We start from the raw sequence: 22824 nt of genomic DNA, 5'->3' as shown, positions 1-22824 counted from the left end.
GGGGGTCTGGGAATTACCACTCTCAACCAAAAATTTTAAATAATATCATAAATTGGGCGGCCCATAATTGTTTGTTTGCCGGGAGAGTGGATAACCCCAGATAAGAGAACAATAAGGAAAAAAATTGTATTGATTGGTACTTGTCGGTTATATAGTATGTTTTTAATGCAATATTATGGTTATTGTAATATTGAACTTGAGGGAGCAAAAAATTTTCGGTTATCCGTGAAGGAATTTATTTTTCGGCTATCCGGTTATTCGGCTTCGTGACACCCACCTAACTCTGCCCCAATTTTGTTATAAAAGTTTTCATTTTTTATCAGTTAGTTATGGCTATGGGTGATTGACAGGGGTTCCGCAAAATATATGGCCATATAATGGGGTTTCCGCCCTACATTATGCCATAATCGTCCTTCTTTCCCTCCTTTATTTCCATAATCGCCTAGGAAAAATAAATAATGGCCATTATGGGGTTTTATTCGTTCCATAATTTTGAATGAAAAATCAAAACAAATTATTCAATTTTACAAAGTTTTTGAAACGAGTTTAGCATGTTAAAGCTCTTTATTGACTTTTAAGAAACGAGTAGCCTCAAGGTGATGTGGAGTCATGCTTTTTCGAAGCGATCCAAGTGTGATTTTTATTTTCGCGCATTCGGTCCTTCGCGTATGAGGGATTCCACCGCTCACTATTTGTTTTACATAATGGGGTTACGTCATCCCTAAATTATGGCCATAATCGGAGGCAGTTCCATACATAATGGCCATACTTTTTCTCCTTTCCTTCCATTATTTATGGCCATAATGGGCCCCTACCATTATTTTTGCGGAAGCCCTGGTGATTGATAACCGAAAAAACCCGGCCATAGAGACGATTTAGACGTATGAAAGTTTCTTTCTATCTTAAGATGTTCCTGGCCGTCCCGGTAACGTGATTTTCTCAGTGGGCGACTACATGCTGAGGTGGGGCATCCCCGGAGATGGCAACTCCCCCATCATCTCATTCATCATTGAAGCTGCAATTGAACCATCCGCACAGCTCAGCTCACAATCATTCGGTTTGATTACTTTCGTTTTTTGCCCGCAATCTAGTCAATTTTCTATTTTTCTTCTTGACCCTCCCGCGATTTCAGTTTTATTATTCGAAAGGAGCGAAGATTGGATTAGCAAACAAAAATGATTTTTTTGAAAGGAGCGAAGATTGGATTTGTAAACAAAAATGATTTTAAATCTTGCACGAACCGAAATTAAAAATATGAGGGGACACCCGGGTTCGAACCGAGGACCTCTCGATCTGCAGTCGAATGCTCTACCACTGAGCTATATCCCCATGTTACTCATGGAAAGTGGTTGAATCATATACCATAATATTTGTTCACTGCGTATCTGTGTTTTAGTTCAACAGCAGACAATGGAATTGGTGAGAGCATTTTCTTTTCACTGTTAAAACTTCAAAAACTACATGTTAAAAAGTGGTGGGTTATTCACAAGTACCAAAATGATAAATCAGTCCCATTTGTACCAAAATAAAAAATCAATCCCGTTAGTACCAAAAATATTCAATTGGCCTAAGACTATAAAGCCGACTACTTTAAGCTCTTGGTTAAAGGTCGCCGGTGGATAACCGGCTCTAATTTTCGTATAGAGTCCTACCCTCTGTTGGCAAGCTCGCAACACGTTGGCGCGACTGCGGCGGTCACTATTCTGCTGTTTAGTTTTCTTCTGTTTGAACAGTAGAAAATAAATGCAATAATTCGTTGGCTCACAATTCGACCAATCAGAAATCGAGTTGAATAATTTTGGTACAAATGGGACCGATTTTACATTTTGGTACAAATGACCGTTGATACAAATGGGACGTCACCTAAAAAGTAGATAATATCTCAAAATGTCGGGCTCTTTCCCTCCCACCACCTCGCATGATCATCGGTTGTATAATGTAACTAGTGCATTTACGAGGTTAAGTATGGAAACTAAATATGTTTCTCATGGCGTGGTTAATCCGCTTGTCAATTTTCAAAACAATCGGACCACGCGGTCAATAGTTTTACTTGTAAAAATTTGCAAGTGGAGGCGGAGGGGCAGGGCAGGTCAAAAATTAATTGTTGTTAACTGCAATTTTCCTTGCAATTAATTGATTGCCATTCCTGGTCAATTACATAAATTGATTGCGCTCTACCAACTAATTGCAATTAATTTTATCAAACACATTTCTTAGAAATACCCACACATTTCTCAGAAAAACCACAATATATGGACTCGCTTTTTTTTTACTTCCATCCACAAATTTGCTTAGAATATTTTCCAGTATTGCAGATATGTATATTCTGAGCTGTTGCAGTTATTTCTGAAAGTCAACAGAAAAAGAGCCAAATTCAGGAATAAAAGAACTGAACTACAAGCAGGAATAGTAATTTTTGGCATATTTTAGCGTATTTTCGGCGCCCATTCCGGCAAAAAAACTGCGTTTTCGGCAACAAAAGAGTTTTTCGGCAATCATCAGTTTTTTGCGAGATTACTTCAACGTTGTTTTTTTCGAACATCAAGTTTGGCTAACGTTCTCCTCTAAAATGGGAGACGGTTCAAAATGTGGTCAATTAAGACAAAACTTCGCCTAAAAAACAATATAAAACTAGCCTAGATTTCAAAGCAATCATAAAAGCAAACACTACAGCTAGTTTATTCAGATAAATGAAAAATTAGCCGAATCATTGCAATTTTGACTTGAAACTGAAATACAAAAATTCCCCTTTGCGTTTTTATTTCCCATCTTTTGGGAATCCTCTTTTCGGCGCGAACTGGTATGCTCGCTGAGCCGAAAGTAACGATTCCTGACTGCATGCGAAAGCTCTTTTCCCTCTTACACCTCAAATAAGCCTCAAACGCAACTTCGGAGGGGCTCATTTCGCACCAGCAAAATACATGAGTATTATTTTCCAAAAATAGACTGCGGTAAAGAAAATAGTTTAGGGAGAGCTGGAAAAAATAAACCAGGGTGGGATATCGGCAACTTTGGGCTGAAATATGAAGTTATTTGCGCTCCTCTAACGAACTTGCGCTTCTCAAAATGAAGTTGACATGCTCTCAAGAGAAGAAATTGACTTGACCAATTTTAGGGCGATGTGCCAGAAATCCCCTTGCCGGATAGAAAAGAGTTCCACTTCATCAAAGGTCAGTCAGTGTCATGTCAGAATCAGTTAAGTAGTTGATTAGTTCGTTTTTCACGTAGTCTTTAATTAGTGATGTATTTTTGAATGTCTGATGCAGCAAGATGATGTATTTTTGAATGTATTAGCGTCGTTTGGTGATCCAAAGGTTTTTAATGGACTTTGGGTCTAATTGAAAAAGGGGAAAAATTGACAAACAGAATTGAGGAAGGAGGGGAGTGAATATTGATCTGAGTTTTTATCTTGTTTGTTACAATGAGTGTTCATTGAACAGAAGTGGAGGGAGTGAGCAGCTATGTGTCCCTTCAGTCGGTGGTGAAGCCCTACTGTCGCTACAGATTCAGAGTCATAGCCAGAAATGACGTGGGTCTCAGTGTGCCCAGTGCACCCTCGGAAGAGTACCCCACCCCACAAGGAAGTAAGAGTACAGACAAGACTACAGAGAAAGTACAAACACCCAGTGCTAGAATACCCATAGCCATAAAAAATGTGCTACTTAGGAAAAAAAGAAATGTACTTTTCATCTGAATTGCTGGAGACAAAACATCATTTGGTTTTTCATTTTAGATTTGCATAATCTGAGTGCTGTTTTTGAACTTAAATGTTCAAAAAAACTGTTAAACGTTTAAAAAGTGTTAAGCGTTCAATTAAAATAGACGGGCGATCGGAAAAGCCAGTTGTCTGAGGTCCACCACAATTTGTTCTTGAGGCTGAGGCAACAATTTCAGCTCAGAAAAATAACCAAAGAAATTGCATGTATATATCTTGGAGCACAACAGCGGTTCTCCCCAAATAGCTGAACAGCTTGTGTGTTGTTCCTTTCAAAATAATTTTAAAACATATGTTTATTGTTGACTTTCGTTGTTTTTTATCATTGTGCTTGTCTGACGTTGTTCTTGACTTCACATGTGTATTGTTGTGTTGTTTTGTGTGTTGTCTGTTAGGTCCTATCACCAGAGTAGAGAACATCACACAGTACTTCGGCAGTCCAGGAGACCTCGCATTCCAATGGAAAGTAAGTCACAATCCACCGGAACTAAGTAGTAACGATATTAGGTACTGTTTAAGAGTCGTTGAACGTATTTTTTTTTCTTGGAAATTCCAAAGTTAATATTTTTTTTTCCATGAAACGTTTCAGTATTTTCTGTTTACTTGCGTTCATCGACTCTTTTCCAATTGTCTGTTGGCTGCTATGTTTTGTAATTCTGTTTCTGATCGATGAACGTTCAGCTGTTTTGAAGTCACCAAGATTGCCAAAAAAAGCAGTGCCAAAAAAGTGCTGCAAAACTTCATTTATCAATTTATTCGTATATTCCACCAGCGGATTTAGGGTTGGTGGGCTGTGAGATTTTTGCCTCTCTCGCCTCAGAGATTCGATACCGTGCCGGCCCAACAAATCTCACCTTTGTACTAATTTGAGATATCAATTTTTGGCCAACTGACCTTAAAATGTTTCTAACGGCGCCTTTGGCGCCAATATTTACTTATTTTGAGGGGAAGCACGCGCTTTACACACGCGTTTTTGTAGTAAAAAAAATGTCGAGAAACGCGATTTTTGGGCTGTTTTTTTTACACAAGCAAAGATTTTTGTAGCTTAGGTTTTTTTTCTAACTTAAGTCGCAAATAAAAATGCTCATTTGGTGGCGCTTTTGGTATATTTCAATTTAATCATATTTAAGCTTATTTGAGCATAATCAATTTAATGGCATATGTTGCTGCTTTGTTTTTGGCTAGTGTTAGGTCCTGTTTGCAAACATGTATGGGATATGTTGAGTTTCGTTTTTTTGCGACTCTTTGGAAAATGTTTGCACTTTTCGCGGAAATTTCAATTTTTCTCAAAAACTACTGTACCGATTTTCAAAAAAAAATGGTTCCAATAGAAAAACCAGCTGCTCTTTTCATGAGGCTATTCCCTAATTTTGGTAGAAAAAAGTCAAACAAGCCCATTTTTGACATTTTGGACAATTTTTAAAACATTTCGACTTTACTCAAAAACTACCCTGCCAAATCGGTGGTTAAAAGCTTTAACAGAAAGAAAAATTAATTGTGCGAATCTTACCTGCGCGAGCGGCTATTCCTTGCGTTTTTTGAAAAAATTATGGCTTTTGACGTTCTACTCGCGTTTTGGAAAGTTATTCTTTTTTTTTCAAACTAACCTGCTGATTCTGAGGTTATTAGTTCATTAAAACTAACATGGTGCTTAGATTTCCCTGCGTAATCTGTTTAACCTTTTTTATGTAGAAAAATTGATTTTTGTTTTGAATTTTTAACATTTTTTGAAATTTTTACCGTCGCTGTTCTCGAAAACTACTAGCTAAAATTGATATTAAGGGTTTAATCTAAAAAATCAGTGTGCGGAAATGATTTTTCTAAAAATTTGGGCGTGCAAAGCAAAGGCTATTCCCATGCTTAAATAGAGAAAAAAAATGGATTTAGGTGGTCGATTTTTGGAACCTTTTTCACTTTTTTTCGAAAACTACCAAGCCAAATCTGAGATAAAGACTTCAATTGAAAGAGCGAGTAATAGTTTTCTCCTTTAGATAAGCGGTGAACTCCCTAATTAAACAGATAAACCTTAGGGTTTTGAGTAAAGTCCACCTGAAATTTTGAAATTTACGCATTTCCGTATCAGCACAATATCTAACTAAAATTATTAGAACAGATAGAACCAGCATTAGCTGGGCCACTAATTTGCTTCCAAACGACCGTGGCGCGGATGCGAGGGAACTGGGAATAACGAGTGAAGAAAATATTTATTTTCTTTACTCGTTATTCCCAGTTCACGAGAGCTAGAGATCCATAAGGAAAAACGCTACGAAGCAAAGTAAGATACTTATCTCTGCAAGTGGCACAGAATGTCCTGACTTCAGCTATCATTAGAAGAAAAAAATACTAAAAAGTTGCGGTATTTTGAAAAGTGATGCTATAAAATCACTGATAATAATTCGCCTTATAAGTTTCAGTGAACGCAATGAAAACTCTTAGATAAGTTGTTTTGAAATTTTTCAGGAGTTAGACGAGACTGACTTTGGAGTTGCGTTCGACATCAGCTTCCTCATTACATTCATACCCCAATTCTCATCTGGAGGCAATAGAATAAACACAATCGAAGTGAAGAACGCGCCCTTCATGCATCGACTGGCCATTCCAGCAAAAAATTTGAGTTCAGGTAGGTGCAGTCATATATCCGAATATGCGGCCAAATTTATGGTCTAAGAAACAAATTATAAGATCATTCCTTTTATTCTTTTTTTTTCGAATGAAATGCTTAAATTCTACACATTCTTTTCACTTGCAAGGAGCAAGGAAATTATATTTAGAAACTAGACTTCCCGGATAGTTTGTCCATCCCGAACTAAAAAAACTGGAGTTGCTTTATTAAGGAACCGCAGCAACCTCCAGGCCCATTCCCTCTTAGTCTAGTGATAATGCGCGTGAGATCTAGCTAAGTATGTGCGGGCTTCCCCTTTTTTGGACGTTGTTTTGAGTCGTGAACGCAGTTTGACTTTTGATTTCTTTTCAAATTCAGTTTCCTTTGTTAAAAGGAAGACAAACTCCACTATCGAACACCAAAAGTGTAAAGTTTACGAAAAACGTGATCGACTTCTAGTTGCGAAAGTTTTTTTTACAGATTTCCCAGAGGGTAATTTCCCACTGGTTATTTTTAATCAAAAAAAGTGTCAAAAACAAATTGTTCCAGAAATTTAAAGAGCTTTAGAGTCATCTTTTGTTTCGCGGAAAATCGAAAGCTGAGATCTTATTAAAAAATAGGTCTTTTTTATGTCTTTATGCGATGTTCTTTGTTTACTGTCTCTGTTGGCTATGTTTTTGGTTAATTTTTTTTTCGGATTATTTCACATCGCCTTTTACTTAATCTTTTGAAGTGCAATAATGGATTTTTTTCTGATTTTGTACTCTTCAGGATGGTTGAGGTGTAAAATGGGTAAAAAACGTTTTATGACAGTAATTTTCTGTGGCAATTTGTTTTCGGCTCATCGGTCTTCTAATCAACTAAATGGCCACTGGATAAATAATTCTTTGTTTCAACCTGTTAATTGCGTTTATGTTCGGTGTTTTCCTGAAGTTGAACATCAGTCAAGACGATTTAACGAATTTTTTGTTTTTTGACGTTTTTCTAATTGTTGGTTTCTGCCACATTTTATTTTGGCTAGCTCGCAATGCTATGCTTGCGTTTTATCGCAAGTGCCGCTAAGCTCCGCTTCGCCTCTCCATTACAATGAGCCACTGACTCTGATTGATGTTGGCTGCTGTAGATATGAATGTGAATCCGAACATGAGGAGGGAGTATTCTGTGTCAGTGCAGCTGATGAACAAGTTCGGAAGAGGGCCGATGAGTGAGAGGACCACCATATACACACTGCCCAATCGTGAGTAAAATTTAAAAGTCAGATACCTGATATTACAAAAGTTTAAAAAAATAAATGTTTTCACGGTCACTTTATGTGATCATTTGGCTATTTAGTAGCTATCTCGAGGAACCTATATTTTGAAAAAGTATTTAACTACATAATTTTTCAGATAGTATTTTTGAAGTATACGTTTTTTGGCAGGTCACAACTAGAGAAAAATATATTTCAAGTTCAGCGTGCCTAAAATGCCATCTTGAGGGTTGATTGTTTAATTATTTAAGCTTAAATAAGCCATAGCTTGTTCTTACTAGAAGCTTATGTTTTTGAATTGTGTTGTGTAGCCCCCAGCATGCCCATTACAAATTTGCGTGTGATCAGAGACAGTGGCACCTCTGTGAAGGTGGTGTTTTTGGGAGTGGATCTGAACACATTCCCAGACGACACATTCCAGGGATACATTGTGAGTAAAACAGTCTTTCCTATAATCAACTACAATCAAACGACATTCGTGCGATAAGTTTTTGAAATGATGAAAAATTTTGTAAGGTAGATCTGACGCGAGAGCCAGAGGAGGTACTATTCAATGAGGATTGTGGTATCATAAAAATAGTTCTGTTATTTACACAACGCGCTTTAGCGATCTTCGAGTAATAGTACGAGTATTCTTTTTTCCAGCCTGGTGCCCTTTTTCAGGCTCTTTTACGGCTTTTTGATAGCATGCGCGTCAGAATTTGAGTAGTAATCAGTTGAAACAGTTGATGCATTTTTGATTCATCAAATGAACCGAAAAAAGCTTTTTGTTTGTACAATTTACTATTTAATACAAATGGACTATGCTCGACAGGACTGTTAGCTTCTCTGCGATTCGCAGGAACAACAATAAAAAACTCCATTTCAGAAATTTCCCGACTCAGAATATCTGGCAATTTTTTGAAGCGGCTTTTCCGATTTATTTTAAAATATTTCAATTTATTACATGCAGCAAAAGTGACACCAGATATATATGACACAAATGTCACTTTTGCTGCATAGCATTGGCGATTTATTAGCATATGCAGCTGCGTTATTAGTAGCCAGTGTTAGTAGGTTTTCAAAAGCCCGTGGCGCAGATGCGAGGATGTGCGACTTCAAATAAATTTTCACAGCTAATTTTTGTCGTTTTCTCGATATGACTGTGCAGGGGTGGGAAATAGATAATCTCATATTCGATATATCGAAGTATCTAGTGACAAGCTTTTACTTCTTACTTGCAATCTAACTGGAAGTTCGAATCTCTATTTTGTGATATATGGGCGAGTATGGGATAATCTATCGAGAGGGTTCAATGAATCGCGATAATCTTTCGACACCAAAATGTCTATCGTCGATACGATACTTCACACCCTTGGACTTTATACGTATTGCTTTATTCATTCCTCCCTCCCGCACTGAGAAGTAACTATGACCTAAGGTTTTTTCCAGCCTAATTTGACTACCTGAAAGAAAGCTCGCATGGTAATATATTTATATTCCCTGTTTTCAGACTAAATTTGACGATGAAAGGCTCACCTCTCAATTTATTTGCACTAGAATTGAATATAATTCCACTACAATTTAGCATGTTTTAGCTGTTTTACCACTCATTCTTCCATTTTTGGGCTAATTGAATTGTCCTCACTAAAAAAACTGATTTTTTTTCTATAGAGTTTTTCGTTATTTATGAGTATCTTTTCTTAAATCAGCATTGTCGGAACGTTCTGTGCATTTTGCACAGCAACCGGCTCCCCTTGTTTAAATTATGGAGTCAGTTACTAAGTGTGTTTTTTTTGTCAGATTGAGTATTGGCGCCATGACAGCGAAGAGTATGACGAGACGAAGCGAATGTACGAACTGTCGCCGGGTAACAGGACAGAGTACAGAGACGAGGATATGTATGTGTTCGATCTGCAGCCGAGTATGAACTACAAGTTCGTAGTCTATCCATACAATTTAGCAGGGAGGGGACCACCTAGCAGACAGGTGTTTGGAGAGACATACTACCAGGGTGAGTTGAAAATATGTGAGGCAAATTTAGATTAAGCTTTTTAAAGAGAACTTGACTTGTCTACTATTATTAGTGTGCGAGGGGGGGCGTAGAGGGATTGACCGTGTCCCTGCCCTTAATCATGGTCCGCAAAGTTTTCGAAATTGCTTTTTTTATACTGATTTCGGCTGATCAACCTAAAGATTTTCCTAAAGAGCCTTAGTTGAAATTATGCGCATTTATTTTAAATTTTGGGGCGTTAAGCAGCACGGAGCTCCAAACTATTTGAATGGCTGATAGCACTTACCCTACCCTCCGCCACAGGGGAGCGCGAAAAAAATAGACAAACTAAATCCTCCTTCGAAGTGGGAACTAATTTGGGCAGATTTTAAAAATCGTGTCGGATGATCTGAGCATGCCTGCGTTTTGTCTGCAAAGCTTCATAATCAGGGCAATAACTAGAATTTTCAAATATGTAAGGAATGCTTTAATCACTTTTTTGAAAGAGATTTTCAATGAGTTTGTGTTTGTAGCTCCTTCTGAGACTCCGAGTAGCGTGGACGTGTACACATTCAGCAGCAATGCAGTCAGAGTCAGGTGGTCTCCCATCAAGATGACAGAGGGCGACTCCAATTTCGAAGGATACAAGGTCAGTGTTGTTGTTGTCCTTAGCCCCCGGGGGCATGTCTGCGATGCACAAACTCAGTCCTAGAAAAGTCGTCACTTGATCCATCGGACGAAGCCACGTATATATTGAAGTTTTAAAAAGCTGTGTTCTGGGAAAAACTTAAATGGTCGAACAAGGTCAGAAGGTCTGAATCAAAATGTCTCTTCAAGTAACAAAAGTACAGTAACACCTCCTGATTACGCTGCTCAACTTAAGTTTAACCTCGTTGAACTCTGTTAATATATTATTTTGAAAAGAACAAGTTCATAAAGTTGGCCTTCAGCAAAAACAGTCTCAGCATGATTTTTACCAGAGGTTAAAACCTAATTGTCGTGTCCGGCGTACCTTGAGCTGCATAGTGTGTCCGTTTGTGAATCACACTGGAACCGTGATGGTAATTGAACCACCTTTGCTGAAATCAATAATTAATTATATACACAATTGGAGGTATACACAGATACACGCGCTCGCTGTGGACTATACGTAGCCATCTGCTGAATAAAAATAAAACGCACCTTTTTTCCATTGCTTCAATCTATTATAGCTCAAGCTTAAATCAGTGTTAACTCTTTTTAACCTCAGAACGAAATTGAAACAGTCTGTTTGTTACATTAGTTCTGAGTTTCTAAACATTGGCACTGGTCAGAATTGTTTTGAACCCATTGTCAATCGTTCACTTTTGTTGCAATTAACTCGATACCAAAAACTTCTTTTCGATACAAATTCATTATCATAATACTAGTTCTAATTCGCGAGAATTCATTTTCTTCAATAATATTCGAAGTGATGTCGAGATTGAAACTGGACGATGAAATGACTAGTTACTTGGCCACCCTGGAACATGACCTCAAAGTTGGCAGACACGTGGACTACACGCAGTTCATGGCATTCAAACAGTACTTGTGTGGAATAATCAGGGGCAAGCAACAATGACACATGTTTCCTTACACTTGCGTAGCAAAATGTTATATTACGAACTTTTTTTCCAAGTGTTATAGTACGATCTTTTTTGTTGTGACTTGAAGCAACAATATTTGCTGCACCGAATTGGCATGACAGCTTACTTGTTGCACCTTTTCAGCTTATTGATAACATGTGCTTTGACATTCGAATAGTTATAAGTTTACGCAGTTGATGCATTTTTAATTCATCAAGTGAACCGAAAAAAAGCTATTTGTTTCAAACAACATTACAATAATAAATTCTCGATTTCAGAAATTTTCTAACTCAAAATATCTTGCAATTTGAAATGCATAATTTTTACATAATGTGACTTTTTGTTTTGTAGTTTATTACATGCAAAATTGTATCTTTTTGTATTTTGTGCTACCTTTGCTGCATCAAATCGGCAATTTATAAGCATATCTATGCGTTATTGATGGCTACTTTTTGGGGATTTTAAGCATCCGTGGCTCAATAGGTGATGATACTCAAATTTGCTATGTCGCAGATTTTTGCTAATTCGAGTTTTTGCTAGCCCTCGAGTTTTTGCAATTTCGAGGCTTACTTCTACTTTTTCTTATGTCACTTGATAGAGCTGCTTTTTGGTCGTTTTCTCGCAAGTGTTTGCGAAGCGCAGCTTCGCCTCTGTGTTATTCATGTGGTTTTAATTAACATTGACAAATTTCATTTCTTACATATTTTATTTTGCAATAAGCAATGGTATTGCAATCGGGTACTAGCCTTTTTTCCCTCAAGAACTTTGTTCACAGAATGTCCAATTTTTTTTTCTCGAATATTTAAACAAAATGATGAATCTTGTTCGGATTCGTGGTTTTCGTCGGTACGTTTTCTGTTTTGATAAATGTCATTTTTTATATCTGAGACAGTTTTAGTTGTTATGTTGTTTTTTGTTCAGTTTTGGATTGAGAAATTTTTAATACATGCATAAAATTTTTGAAATAGGAAGTTATTGAAAAATTGTTTAACATAAACGCAAGTTATTTAAGTGGTGCCTTTTTTTTAAAAAAAAAACAAAGAAATTTTTGAGTTAGTTGTGATTAATTGTTGCTTGACCACTTACCTCCAACAACTGACTAAATAGACAACACGAACTTGGTGGGGACTGTAGCTAATTTGCGTGATGATGTTGACTACTGGAGACAGTGTGAGAGTGAGATGAAGAAGAGATTGGCCGAAGTGGGCAGGGAGAATGCGCTGCTGAAAGTGCAGCTGAAGCAGCAGAAAGAGAGAGAAGCGACTTTTTAAAAGTGAAATTTAATTGCAGAGCAGAAACTAGAAGCAAAACCAACTGAAAAATTTGATAACTTGCTCCTTAATGTGATAATATACGGTTTTCTTAATTTCTGGTGCGAAGTATCTGGTATAGAAGAGCGACGTATTTTATTGGGAAATGCGGGTTGCTGTGCAAGCAGTTCACAATTTTGGCGAATCTATAAAAGAATAAATCTGCGTTTCAGATTTTTTTCATGGTTAAAGCGGGAGAAAAAAACCTTCAAAACTACTTGGGCTACTCAATAACTTGAACCAGAATTCATGTATACCTACTTATTACCCTCGAAACTGCCCCATAAATCCCTCCCCTTTTACTTCCACAGACCTGTGGTTAAGGCCGGTGGAACTAGCGATATTACTTAGCGTGGAGACGAATGAGCAGAACCTGCCCATAATGGGCTGAAAAAAGAAAGAAAGAAACCCACGAAACTCATAGTTATGATCGCGCAACATACTCGAGTATACTCAAAGATCTACACTACTTTTACTACTCAACATCGTTGATCACACAATTGAGAACTTCAAACGTCAACGTTGGAAATAGTTTAGCGCAGATAATATCATGGCACTTAATTGGACAGGGATAAAGCTCAGACTGAAAATCAGTTGCAATTTGGTCTGAAAACGAAAATATTCAGACAGTTTTTCTCGACGCAGTCAGCTTCTATTGTTTAGGCGAAATATGTAATTTTAACGCGTCATTTTATGGATTAATCGTATAAATCATTTTCTATGTTTTTTCTTTGTCAAAAGTTTTCCGTCTCATTGTTTTGGGTTGGCAATTTGAGTTTAAAGCTTGCTTTTCAAGTGTGCAAATTCAAAATTTCCAAGTGGATTAACTGAAATTTGTTTACTTGATGATTTTCCAAAATCATTTTCCAACGAGCATCGATAAAAAATGGAAATGGTTTAGCGTCAAAAGTGGTAACAATTTTAAGAGTTCGAGTGGCGTAATAAAGTATCTATCTATCCTTTTTAATGCGTAAAAGAATGAACTGATTGTCATGTATAAAGGTCGAGCTGATTTTTTGTTTTTTTTTTTCAAAAAAAGTCTGAAATTGGGAAATTCATTCACGCTCAATTTTGATTTTTTGAGCTTTGTTACTTATTTTTTTTTAGTTCTGTTCATTTCCTGTTTTTGAAACAGAGGCAAAAACCTCTATCGAACGGCAAAAGTGTCAACACTCTATCGAACGGCAAAAGTGTCAACACTCTATCGAACGGCAAAAGCGTTCTCTGAATAGGATAACTTGAAGAAAAAAGTGCCAATACCAAGTAATTTATAAGTTTAACGTGTTATAAGTTTCTCAAAATGTCGATTAGTTTTTTATTCGATTTTGTTGAGCTCTTTCTACCATTGCGACAAGAAAGGGTGTTGCAACCGGGTACTAGACTCGGCTTCGGCTCGGTGTATATTTTTCCAGCCATCTGTTGGCCGTGTTTCAAACAAGCAACGCTTGTGCTTTGAGATCAGTTCCATTTTTCCTACATAAGTTTGGGTTCAAATCTGTGTTCATTTTCCGTGAGCGTTTGTTTCTATTTGGCGATTTAAAGTATCATTAGCTATATCCGCTCTAATAAAGTGGCTTGTTCATATCCCACGGTTTCCTTAGAGTTGTTGTGACTACACTTGCGATTAGCAAGCGTTATCAAATTGGACTATATAGTTTTTCGGGTTAACAACTTGTTTAACAGCATCACTTGGTATCCTGGGCCATAATAAATTCAACATTCCTAGCGTCTACGGAACAATTAGTCTGGAGGTAACGAATATGCCTGTGACGGCATTTTTTTTCTGTATGCATTTTTCATTGTAGTGGCTTTTTGTGTTTTCATTTACCCCGCAGTTTGTAATTCTACTTACCTTGATTTAGTATTTTCTTTTGATTTTTTTGCTTTAAAAAAATTTCCGTCCTGTATTATTTTGGCTTTTATTTTATCAGCTTTCTTAACTATTTTCGGGTAGTTCGGGGAACCATATTTTTTATGGTTTCTCTCCTGATCGCGCAGAACTTTAAAAATCTCAGAATAGAATTCATATTTCAAATTTTTTCATGAGAAAATTTTATGATCGCTCGAGTTTTTGAATTTTTATTAAGCGCCGTCGAATGTATTTCTGGGCATATTTTCCGCTAATTGAACATCATTCAGGCAATATTTTGAAGATTTTTAGTTAAGGTTTCTTTGAAAATTTTACCGTTTTCTCTGGACTTAGTTGCTTCCTTCCCGTTCCTGTCTGCTAGCTTGCGACGCGACTTTTGTGGTATCGCAAGAGATTCCAAGCTCAGCTTTGGCTCTGTGTTCTAATTTGGATATGGTTTTCTTGCAAACCTTATTTCTTAGGATCTTTCGAGCTCTTCTAATGCCGATTTTACGACTCTTGTATATAAAGTTCACCCCTTTGACTCTAATGGTATAAGTTGTATCAAAACGGCGGCACTTAGAAATATTTGTATAATGAAATTTTGCAATTAATTGCATAATTTTCGAAAGTCAAAATATTCCAAAAAAATGCTTTTTGCCTGGTTTTAATGAGTTCATTAACGCTTTTATCACTTTCTTCTGTTTGTTTTTTTTTAGTTTCGTCTTCCAAGTGGATAGCAAAATTGGCTCTCCTCTAAAAACTTTAAATGCGTAGAAAATATGGATCGTTAGTTATTTTTGGAAAATTTATACTATATATATTTTGGTTGGTTATGCAATACCCGTCGTCTGTAATTACTTATTAACTTCCATTGATGTTTCATTTACTGAGACGTAGTTTGACTTAACGAACATGACCCTAACTGAGTCGCACTCATTGTCATCTTTTGTCCAAATGACTAGAGTTTGTTTTAAGTCCGAGTTTTGTTTAATTACACAACCTAATTGGGTAACTTTTCAACACAGAACCTAACCCTAAGTTTGCTTGCTGCTTGCAAAAATTGCAAATATTTCAAGGCTTAGTTTTTATCGACAGTTTTTTTTATTTAGAACATCGTTATTTAGAAATCTCACTGGTTTAGCTTAACAGAATAATGCCTACCCGCGATTTTCGATTTAGAAAATTAGAAATACAAGAATAGCGATTACTTCACTATTTTGTGTGAGAACAAAGATTTGTGAGTTAATTAGAGCTATATGTAAAGTTGTTTTCAGCTCTTAATTAAGAGGTTCATGTTGCCGTTTCAACCATTTTCTGTTCCGTCGTAGCACCACTTCATAAAGCACTGATAGAAGAAACGACACGACAAATAACGCTACAACCACTAGATAAGGTACATCGTAATCTCCATACCGCTCGAATAGGTAGCCCAGTAGGGTTATAATGGGTAGATTGAGACATCCATTGAGCAAGTTGAACAGCGCAGCTCCGAATTCTCGATGGACGCAGACGCTTTCCCGGATGAGGAGAAAATCGGCGATGTTGATCACGCTGCCCCAAATCCCGATGAAGAAGTAAAAGCAACCCTAATGGGAAATAAAACTAATTAATTAAAATTTTGGAATCATTTTTTCGAAATCGTTTGCTTTGAATCGGGTTTTCTCAAAGATTCATTAAAAATCAGTTCCATTTTTTTCAGCCTCTGTCGATTTAAGATAACGTTAGTTCTATTCTGACCAACTAAATGAGCGATAACTCGCGTCAAATTGAATAATATCCAAAAATGTGAGAATATTAAAAATTGGTGCCAAGAATAATAGTGTGATTGGTTTCGAGTTTCTTTACCTGATAAGTGGGACCAGTGATGAAGTTGCACAATAGTGTAGAAACTACCAACGACAGCTTGGCAATCTGACTCATCCTAATCGGGGAAATATACCCCTTAGTCGCAATTATCCCCACCGGAACCCTGGCTAGAATCTGCATTAGACCATTCAGTGCCAGACTCCGGGGTCCGGACTTGATTCCAAGAGAGGCCAGCCGAACCGGATGGTGCAACATTAGAGCGTCGAAGCTGCAACCCCCGAATCCAAACGAGGTCCAGCACAAGATAAACTGGAGATTGGTAGCAAAGTATCCCAATAGTTCCATAACTGTGACTTTGGACTGGCTTTTGAGCGAGCAGGATTTGCTGGAGCAAGTGTTTATATGTGAAAGCGAGGTGCCGCTTTGCAACAGTTTCTCACATGACATGTTTTCTAGTATTTGTGCCGCCTCTTTGTGATCGATTTCTGCGTGTGTATTGTTTTCGCTTTTGCAAAGTAAAGGTTTCTCCGGGTTGTCAAGTTTAGATTTGGATGACTTTTGGGAATCTGTGACAAGAGATCTTCTGGGTTTCATCACAAGTGGAGAAATGATGATGGCTGTGATGTAGAGAATGATTACGAAGAATAGTTGACTTCGCATCACCACTTCCCACCCTCCGTCCTCCATGAAGAGGGCGATCGTGACGTAGATGATAAGGAGTCCTAATCCTGTTCCACTAAAAAGAGGAAGTTTATTCAAGACATCTCCATTGGAACAAAAAAATTATTTCTCGATTTTTTGAAGAAAAAAAAACACTTTTTTGAACCTATAGAAAAAAGTTGATGTCATTTAGGCTTCAACTCGCCTTGGTTAGAAACCAGACCGGTCAATGGCGGGCTTTAGAACTCTAGTTTTTAGGGGTTCTTGTGATTAAAGAAGATTCCATTGCTAATCTTTGTTGTTCCGATAAAATTATTCTAACCTGAGAAAAATGGCGGAGAAGACATCTAACTGGTCATCCCTAAATGACTGATATAATCCAGTGTAACAGGAAACTATGCAAATTCCGACTCCAAGAGAAGTGATTGTTCCCCGGAACAGCAGAAGCGTCAAGAACGAGTGGGAATAACTGGATCCAAGGAAGCCAATGATCATCAGAGTACCACATATAGCAAGAGTAGTACAGGGTTTCAGTTTGTGCTTGATGATTATGAGTTGCAACAGGGGAATGGAGAGCAGTTCCACTGCGAATCCAGTGCTGTTGATGATTGAGGCGTCGGTGGAGCTGAGAAGTCCAGAGTCGAGCCAGGCGGCCTGGAAGAAACCGGAGGCATAGCTGAAAAAAATAGACATTTTCCATAATCTAAAGTTTTATGGATAGAAAATGCATTTGATTTCATTCCGGAAGTTTCAGTTTCTTAGTAGCAAGTTTTATTAAGGTACAGTCGAACAAAAGTGAAAGCAATCTATTTATCTATCATGAAATTACTACAGCAAAAAGTCTGAAGTTTTCCCAACCTTTCTGAGACGACTGCGTAGCTGAATGCAAGGGAAATTGCGACCAAATAGTCTTTCAAAGTATTACCACTCGTCATCTGTAGAACTAGATAGAACACGAAGACACGGTCAATTAGTTAAGTACTAATTGTTTTTTATCAACCCTGTTGTCTTGAAGAGTAGTTTAGTTCTCAAAAGGAATCAGTACTGCGCCTATGAGTGTGGAAGAAAGGAAGCTAGTTAGCAATTTCAAAGTTCAGTTTTTGATAACAATGATTTTTTCCTCGTGCTCTCAAAGTCAATTGTAAACCGATGATTTATATCTAAGTTGTCATCGATTGGATATAAAACAGTTTGCTTATCGATTTAGTTTATTTGTCAGTTCTCGTGATTTAATGACATGACTTATTTGTCTGTACTGAAAGCTGCTTGGTACTTAGCTATGCAAAGTTTAACCTAAAGGTTAACGAGGCGCATTAGTTTGGGTTAATTTCAGACCAAAAAGACGGATTGCCATCCTTGAGATACATTTCCGTTGATAATCCGGCGAGTTTATTTGGACGCAACGCCTGTCGTCTCCATTTATGGTCTTAATTATGGATGTTTTAGTTCTCGAGACTTTCAATATATTGAGTGGCTATTTTTTTTACTGGTGGCTGAGGTAGCTAAACTTTTAAAACGCAAAAGCCCTGAACATATCTATATGCTAATCGTGCTTTGGTGTCGTCAAATCATTGCGTCCTAAAAATGATGTTATACAATCAAATCATTCATGGTGTTTTGGTAGTATACACACTAAATCGACCTGAGTATTTGAATTGTGTTGATTTTTGGTTTACCATTAGGAGAGTGCAATACGCAATGTAAGATGAAACTTTTTTTCCTCGAGAGAAAAGAAAAACTTACACGCTGTTCAACTCTTTTCTTATATTAATTCTGATGATTTACGAATATCGACAAAGTATACCTGATATTTTCAAAACAATACCTTGAGTTGGAAAAGAGCCAAACCTGAGATGAAGATGGTGATGGCGAGTTGGTATGTTTGCTTAGATCTTCTACCGGAAGTTTGGCCTGCCTGACAACGACACAGAAGTGTTCGACTGGAGAAGGAGAGACCAGGACGAGACAGAGGCAGTCATCTATGGACTGGAAGGAGGGGAGAGATACATTCTCCAGGTGCAGCCATACAGCAGAGGAGGCTTCGGAAACAGATCCGAACCGATCTTGTTCCTCATGCGTAAGTGTCTTATTTCATCACAGCTGATCTTCTGGTTTTACTAATCAATTCGAATGACCTTATTGAATTTCGAATAAGTGATTATGAACGAAGACGTAAATCAGTTGTGAAAGATAATTCATTTTCCAAAAGATTGAACTTGTAACTTTCTTTTCGGGGTTTTCTGGTTTCTTTTTGTGGACGTTTTTCCTGCTCTGTGTTTGTTTCGTTTACTTTTTTTCGCAGTCAACAACTCAGTCTCAAAATTTATGTCGATGCGAAGAACTAGAAAAAGTCTGGACATGATGGCTTGGGCATGCCAGTCATCCGTGCGTGATTGTTTAAGAGTAATGAACGTTGTGAAGACTTTTACATAGGTCTTGCTGATTTTTTTGTATTCTTTTTTAAAATATTGATGCACTTAGGTTATAATGCACTTTTTGAAATCAATAGAAATTCATCTGCTGACAACGTCATAAATAGCACTCTCGAATTACGAACGTGCAAATGGTGCAAAAAAATTCGTGGACGATTTCTATCTTAAAGTTAATTTTTAGATTTCCAGCGGATTAAAAACTTTACCTGTTGATCCAGTTTTCTCAAGTTGGGTTAATGTTATCAAAAAGCGCCAAACATAAATCGTTCTAGAAATTCAAAGAGCTTAAAGGGCATCTATTTTATTTCTTTGTATTTTTTTATGTTGCGTTCATTACATTTTTCCAATCTTCGATTGGCTATGTTTTTAGGTTTCAATATGGTGTTGATTTTTTCGGGAAAGTTAAAACTTGCGTACGCTCTTCACGGCAAAATCCGTTCTCGAAAAACAATTTCATTGCTTAATTAAATTGAAGGCAAATCCGTTCTCAACTAAGAAATGGTGCGAAAAAAACATGTTTGACTCCTAGTTTCGAAAATGAGTTTTAATTTTCAGAACTTCCAGAAGACTAAAAAATAGTCTTTCTCAAAGCGGATTAGTTTTATCAAAAAAGTCAATCATCAAACAATCATGATATTCAAAGAGCTCTAAGGTGATAATTTTTTTTCCTAGGAAACTCGATTATCAAAAAGTCATTCCATGTCCTTGAGTTCATTGACACTTATCCATCTGTGTGTTGGCAGTATTCATGGGATTTAGAAATGTTTCGATCCTTTTTACTTTTTATTGGAAAAAAGACGCTCGGTGAAAAATACATGATACGTGGTGTTTACATTTAAGGTTATACTGACAACTTCAGATATCTTGGTATTCTAATAGACAAGTCATTTCTCGAGACCTGATTGATTAAGTTTGCATAAAATTACTAAAATTAAAATTAAAAAAATGTACCGGGCGCGATCAATGTTTTCTAGGAAAATTGGGATACAATTACATAAGTCTTTTTAAATGCCATGAAAAATCGTATGGCCTTATCGTGTTTGGTTGATCATCAAAAAAGATATTTGAATTAACTTGACTTTAATAAAGAAATTGGTATTATTAGTCAACTCAGTGGTGGTAGAGTAACAATTTGTGGGTGTGTAATATATTTTGTTCCAGGATACACGAAGTTCAACATTCTGTGGCGAGATGCTTCAGAGAAACACACAGTGGCCCTTTGGATCCCACTTGTCCTACCATTCGTCTCCTTCTTTTTCTCGTCCCTGTCTTAAGTAGATAGCTTTAAAAAATAAGCAGCAGCAATATTGGAAGTCTCAACTTTTTAGCACATAACTGAATTTCCATTTTTATTTCATCAGCCTTTCCTTCGTTTATCGAACGCACATCTATAGAAAGTAGAAGTCATAAATACTCGATGCAATATGTCTGAAACAAACAGTATCTGAAACGATCGATTGGAAAACTTGAAGTTTGCTAGTTTATTTCGAAAATGAAAAGTGAAATATCAATTACTATGAATTTGTTTATATTCTTTGGTTTTATGCTGTTCTATCCTCTAATAATTTTTTCTTAGTTTTCCGCATTTGTAAAAAGAAATAAAATTTCATTGCAATGTCATGTCCTATTTATTAATTGATTTTAGATTTTGTACAAAATTTACTGCATGTGCAGCTTCAAGTGTACAATTTACTGTTGTTAGTCATCTTTTGAAGCTCGATACGGGAATCAGACTAAGCCTTCACGACCTGTCCATAAGAATGATAAAGGAAAAGCAAGTTAAAAAACCACTGTTTTGATTCACAAGATCGTTACTACGTTGTACATTTTTATTGCTTGATGTTGTGGTCCTTGGATCTTTTGTGAATCTGTCAAACACGGCAGCTGTTTTGGTTTTGTAGAAATCAAATGATGAAAAATATTCAACTATCAGAATCGTCCAAAAAGTTTTAAAATTCTTTACACTGAAGTTTTTATGGTGCGACAGTGAACAAATGTTAAACCGCAAATTTGGCTGAAAAATTGACCACAAGAAGCCTATCAATAACCGCAATCTTATGCTTTTCGCTTTTGATAAAAAATTTACACATTTTTCAGGATAAAATGTCAATCAACATTTGAATTGCTCTTCACTAATTTTCTCACATTGTTCGCAAAAAGGTTGTTCTCAATTTTTGTAATGCAACTTGCATGTAATTATGCCATTTAGGAAATTTTTCATTTTAATGCCATTTGGGAATTATGGCATTTGAGACGGAATCGTTTTTATGCATGTCTAAAATTAGGTTTCAAGATGTTCCGCCTGATACATACTGGAGGAAATTTAAAACGCAGCATGAAGCATAAAACGCAGCAATTTAATACGCAGCCTAATAATTTTTCATAGGAAAGTTTTCACATGAAAGATTTCGAATTTTTAAAATTAGTTATACTTGGAGAAAATGATTATTTCAACTTGTTATGATGCTTTTCAATGTCGCGAAAAAAAATTTGGATCTTGAAACAGCTCGTTTTGACAAGGCTAGGGTTTATAGAGCGGGAAAGAGATTATCATGTAGATAGATCGGAAATACGAGATAGGTAAATCAATCAACAAAGGAAAATGAGATTTCTCATCACAATGAAAAATGTGACTGTTTTTTGTCGTGTTCTTACAAACGTAACAATTTGATTACGCTCATATCTGATTTTTTTGTTGTTGACGTTTTTAATGTTTAGTTCAAGTTTTTTTTCGTAGAAACTCATTTTTTTTTGCACAAGTCAGTCATCGATAGTATTTCAGCCTTTTCTTCTTTCATTTAATGTACCCGCATTTATAAAAAGTAATATTAGTCATACTTATTCGATGCAATATGTCAACAATATCTGCAACGATCTTAAGGAAAGTTTGAAAATTTATGAAAAGTACGAAAATTTCAAATACTATGTTTCTTTTTTTTGGTATGACTTCTATCCTTTTATTTTTATACAATTTTTCACATTTGTCATATCAAATATAGCAATGTCATGTCCATATTATCAATCAACATAAGATTTTGTACAAAAATTATTGCATATACAGCTCTTAGTGAATTTTTTACTGTTATTTAGTCAGTTTTAAAGCAGCACTGGAATTGGATCAAGTTAATCTGAGAGAGTGCTAAAGGTTAAGCAAGAAAATATACATTTTACAAGCGGTTCGCGGTACTTCTATAACTTGCGGTACAAGCGCTTGTATAACTTTCTAACTAAATGGATAAACAGAAGAAGAATAGTCGATTGCCATGTAGTGCAAAAAGTTCAGACTACAATTATAACAAATTTTATTTTTGAAATAGTATAGTTTTCTTGCGCGTGGAATGATGAACGGATGTGAATGAAATCCTGAAATAAGAAAAATTGCCATACAACAGTTTTCGGGTCTTATGCACTAAACAGCCCAAAATTAATGTTTGTATAACTTGAGCTGAAAGTTATGCGGTCGAATCTGATTGGCCCAATCAAATTCAAGCAACACGGTCAAGCGTTTCAGTCAACGTTTCCAGCAGATAAAAATTTTAGCCGAAATTAAAGAAAATATATAATTTGGTCACATAAAAAATTAATTTCTCGTCAATTCTGAAACTTTCCCCAGACAAGAAAA

General features: G+C 36.5%; 2 protein-coding genes and 1 non-coding gene across 3 annotated transcripts in view; 1 reads left to right on the top strand and 2 right to left on the bottom strand.

Moving 5' to 3' along the window:
* The window catches only part of LOC134852833 (contactin-4-like), a 207828-nt gene extending 186921 nt beyond the window's left edge, over positions 1–20907 (top strand). The window contains exons 16-27 of the mRNA XM_063868660.1: positions 908–1057; positions 1397–1419; positions 3116–3170; positions 3441–3584; positions 4111–4181; positions 6176–6335; positions 7441–7554; positions 7878–7996; positions 9349–9559; positions 10072–10187; positions 18661–18847; positions 20364–20907. Coding sequence (XP_063724730.1) covers positions 908–1057; positions 1397–1419; positions 3116–3170; positions 3441–3584; positions 4111–4181; positions 6176–6335; positions 7441–7554; positions 7878–7996; positions 9349–9559; positions 10072–10187; positions 18661–18847; positions 20364–20476 — 1463 coding nt within the window. The 3' untranslated portion in view covers positions 20477–20907. The remainder of the gene's footprint in view (positions 1–907; positions 1058–1396; positions 1420–3115; positions 3171–3440; positions 3585–4110; positions 4182–6175; positions 6336–7440; positions 7555–7877; positions 7997–9348; positions 9560–10071; positions 10188–18660; positions 18848–20363) is intronic.
* Trnac-gca (transfer RNA cysteine (anticodon GCA)) lies at positions 1258–1329 on the bottom strand. The gene has a single exon. It is a non-coding gene; the product is annotated as a tRNA-Cys (tRNA).
* Positions 15425–18065, bottom strand: LOC134853182 (uncharacterized). The gene is made up of 4 exons (XM_063869141.1): positions 17629–18065; positions 17093–17446; positions 16150–16846; positions 15425–15890 (listed from the first exon to the last, which is right to left on the bottom strand). Exons 1-4 carry the CDS (start codon positions 17703–17705, stop codon positions 15582–15584), a joined length of 1437 nt encoding a protein of 478 aa, XP_063725211.1. The 5' UTR covers positions 17706–18065; the 3' UTR covers positions 15425–15581.
* Positions 20908–22824: the final 1917 nt, after the last annotated feature.

The sequence above is a fragment of the Symsagittifera roscoffensis genome, chromosome 8 (genome assembly GCF_963678635.1).
Source record: "Symsagittifera roscoffensis chromosome 8, txSymRosc1.1, whole genome shotgun sequence".
NCBI classification, from domain to species: domain Eukaryota; kingdom Metazoa; phylum Xenacoelomorpha; order Acoela; family Convolutidae; genus Symsagittifera; species Symsagittifera roscoffensis.
This window is presented reverse-complemented; position numbering and strand designations above follow the sequence as displayed.

Bases quoted from the DNA above. Each gene is read 5' to 3' on its own strand.
- LOC134853182 (XM_063869141.1), bottom strand. From the start codon at position 17,705: ATGACGAGTGGTAATACTTTGAAAGACTATTTGGTCGCAATTTCCCTT. The intron at 16,847-17,092 runs GTTAGAATAATT...TCCTCTTTTTAG, and splicing joins TTCTCCGCCATTTTTCTCAG to TGGAACAGGATTAGGACTCC. The intron at 15,891-16,149 runs GTAAAGAAACTC...ATTTCCCATTAG, and splicing joins TCACTGGTCCCACTTATCAG to GGTTGCTTTTACTTCTTCAT.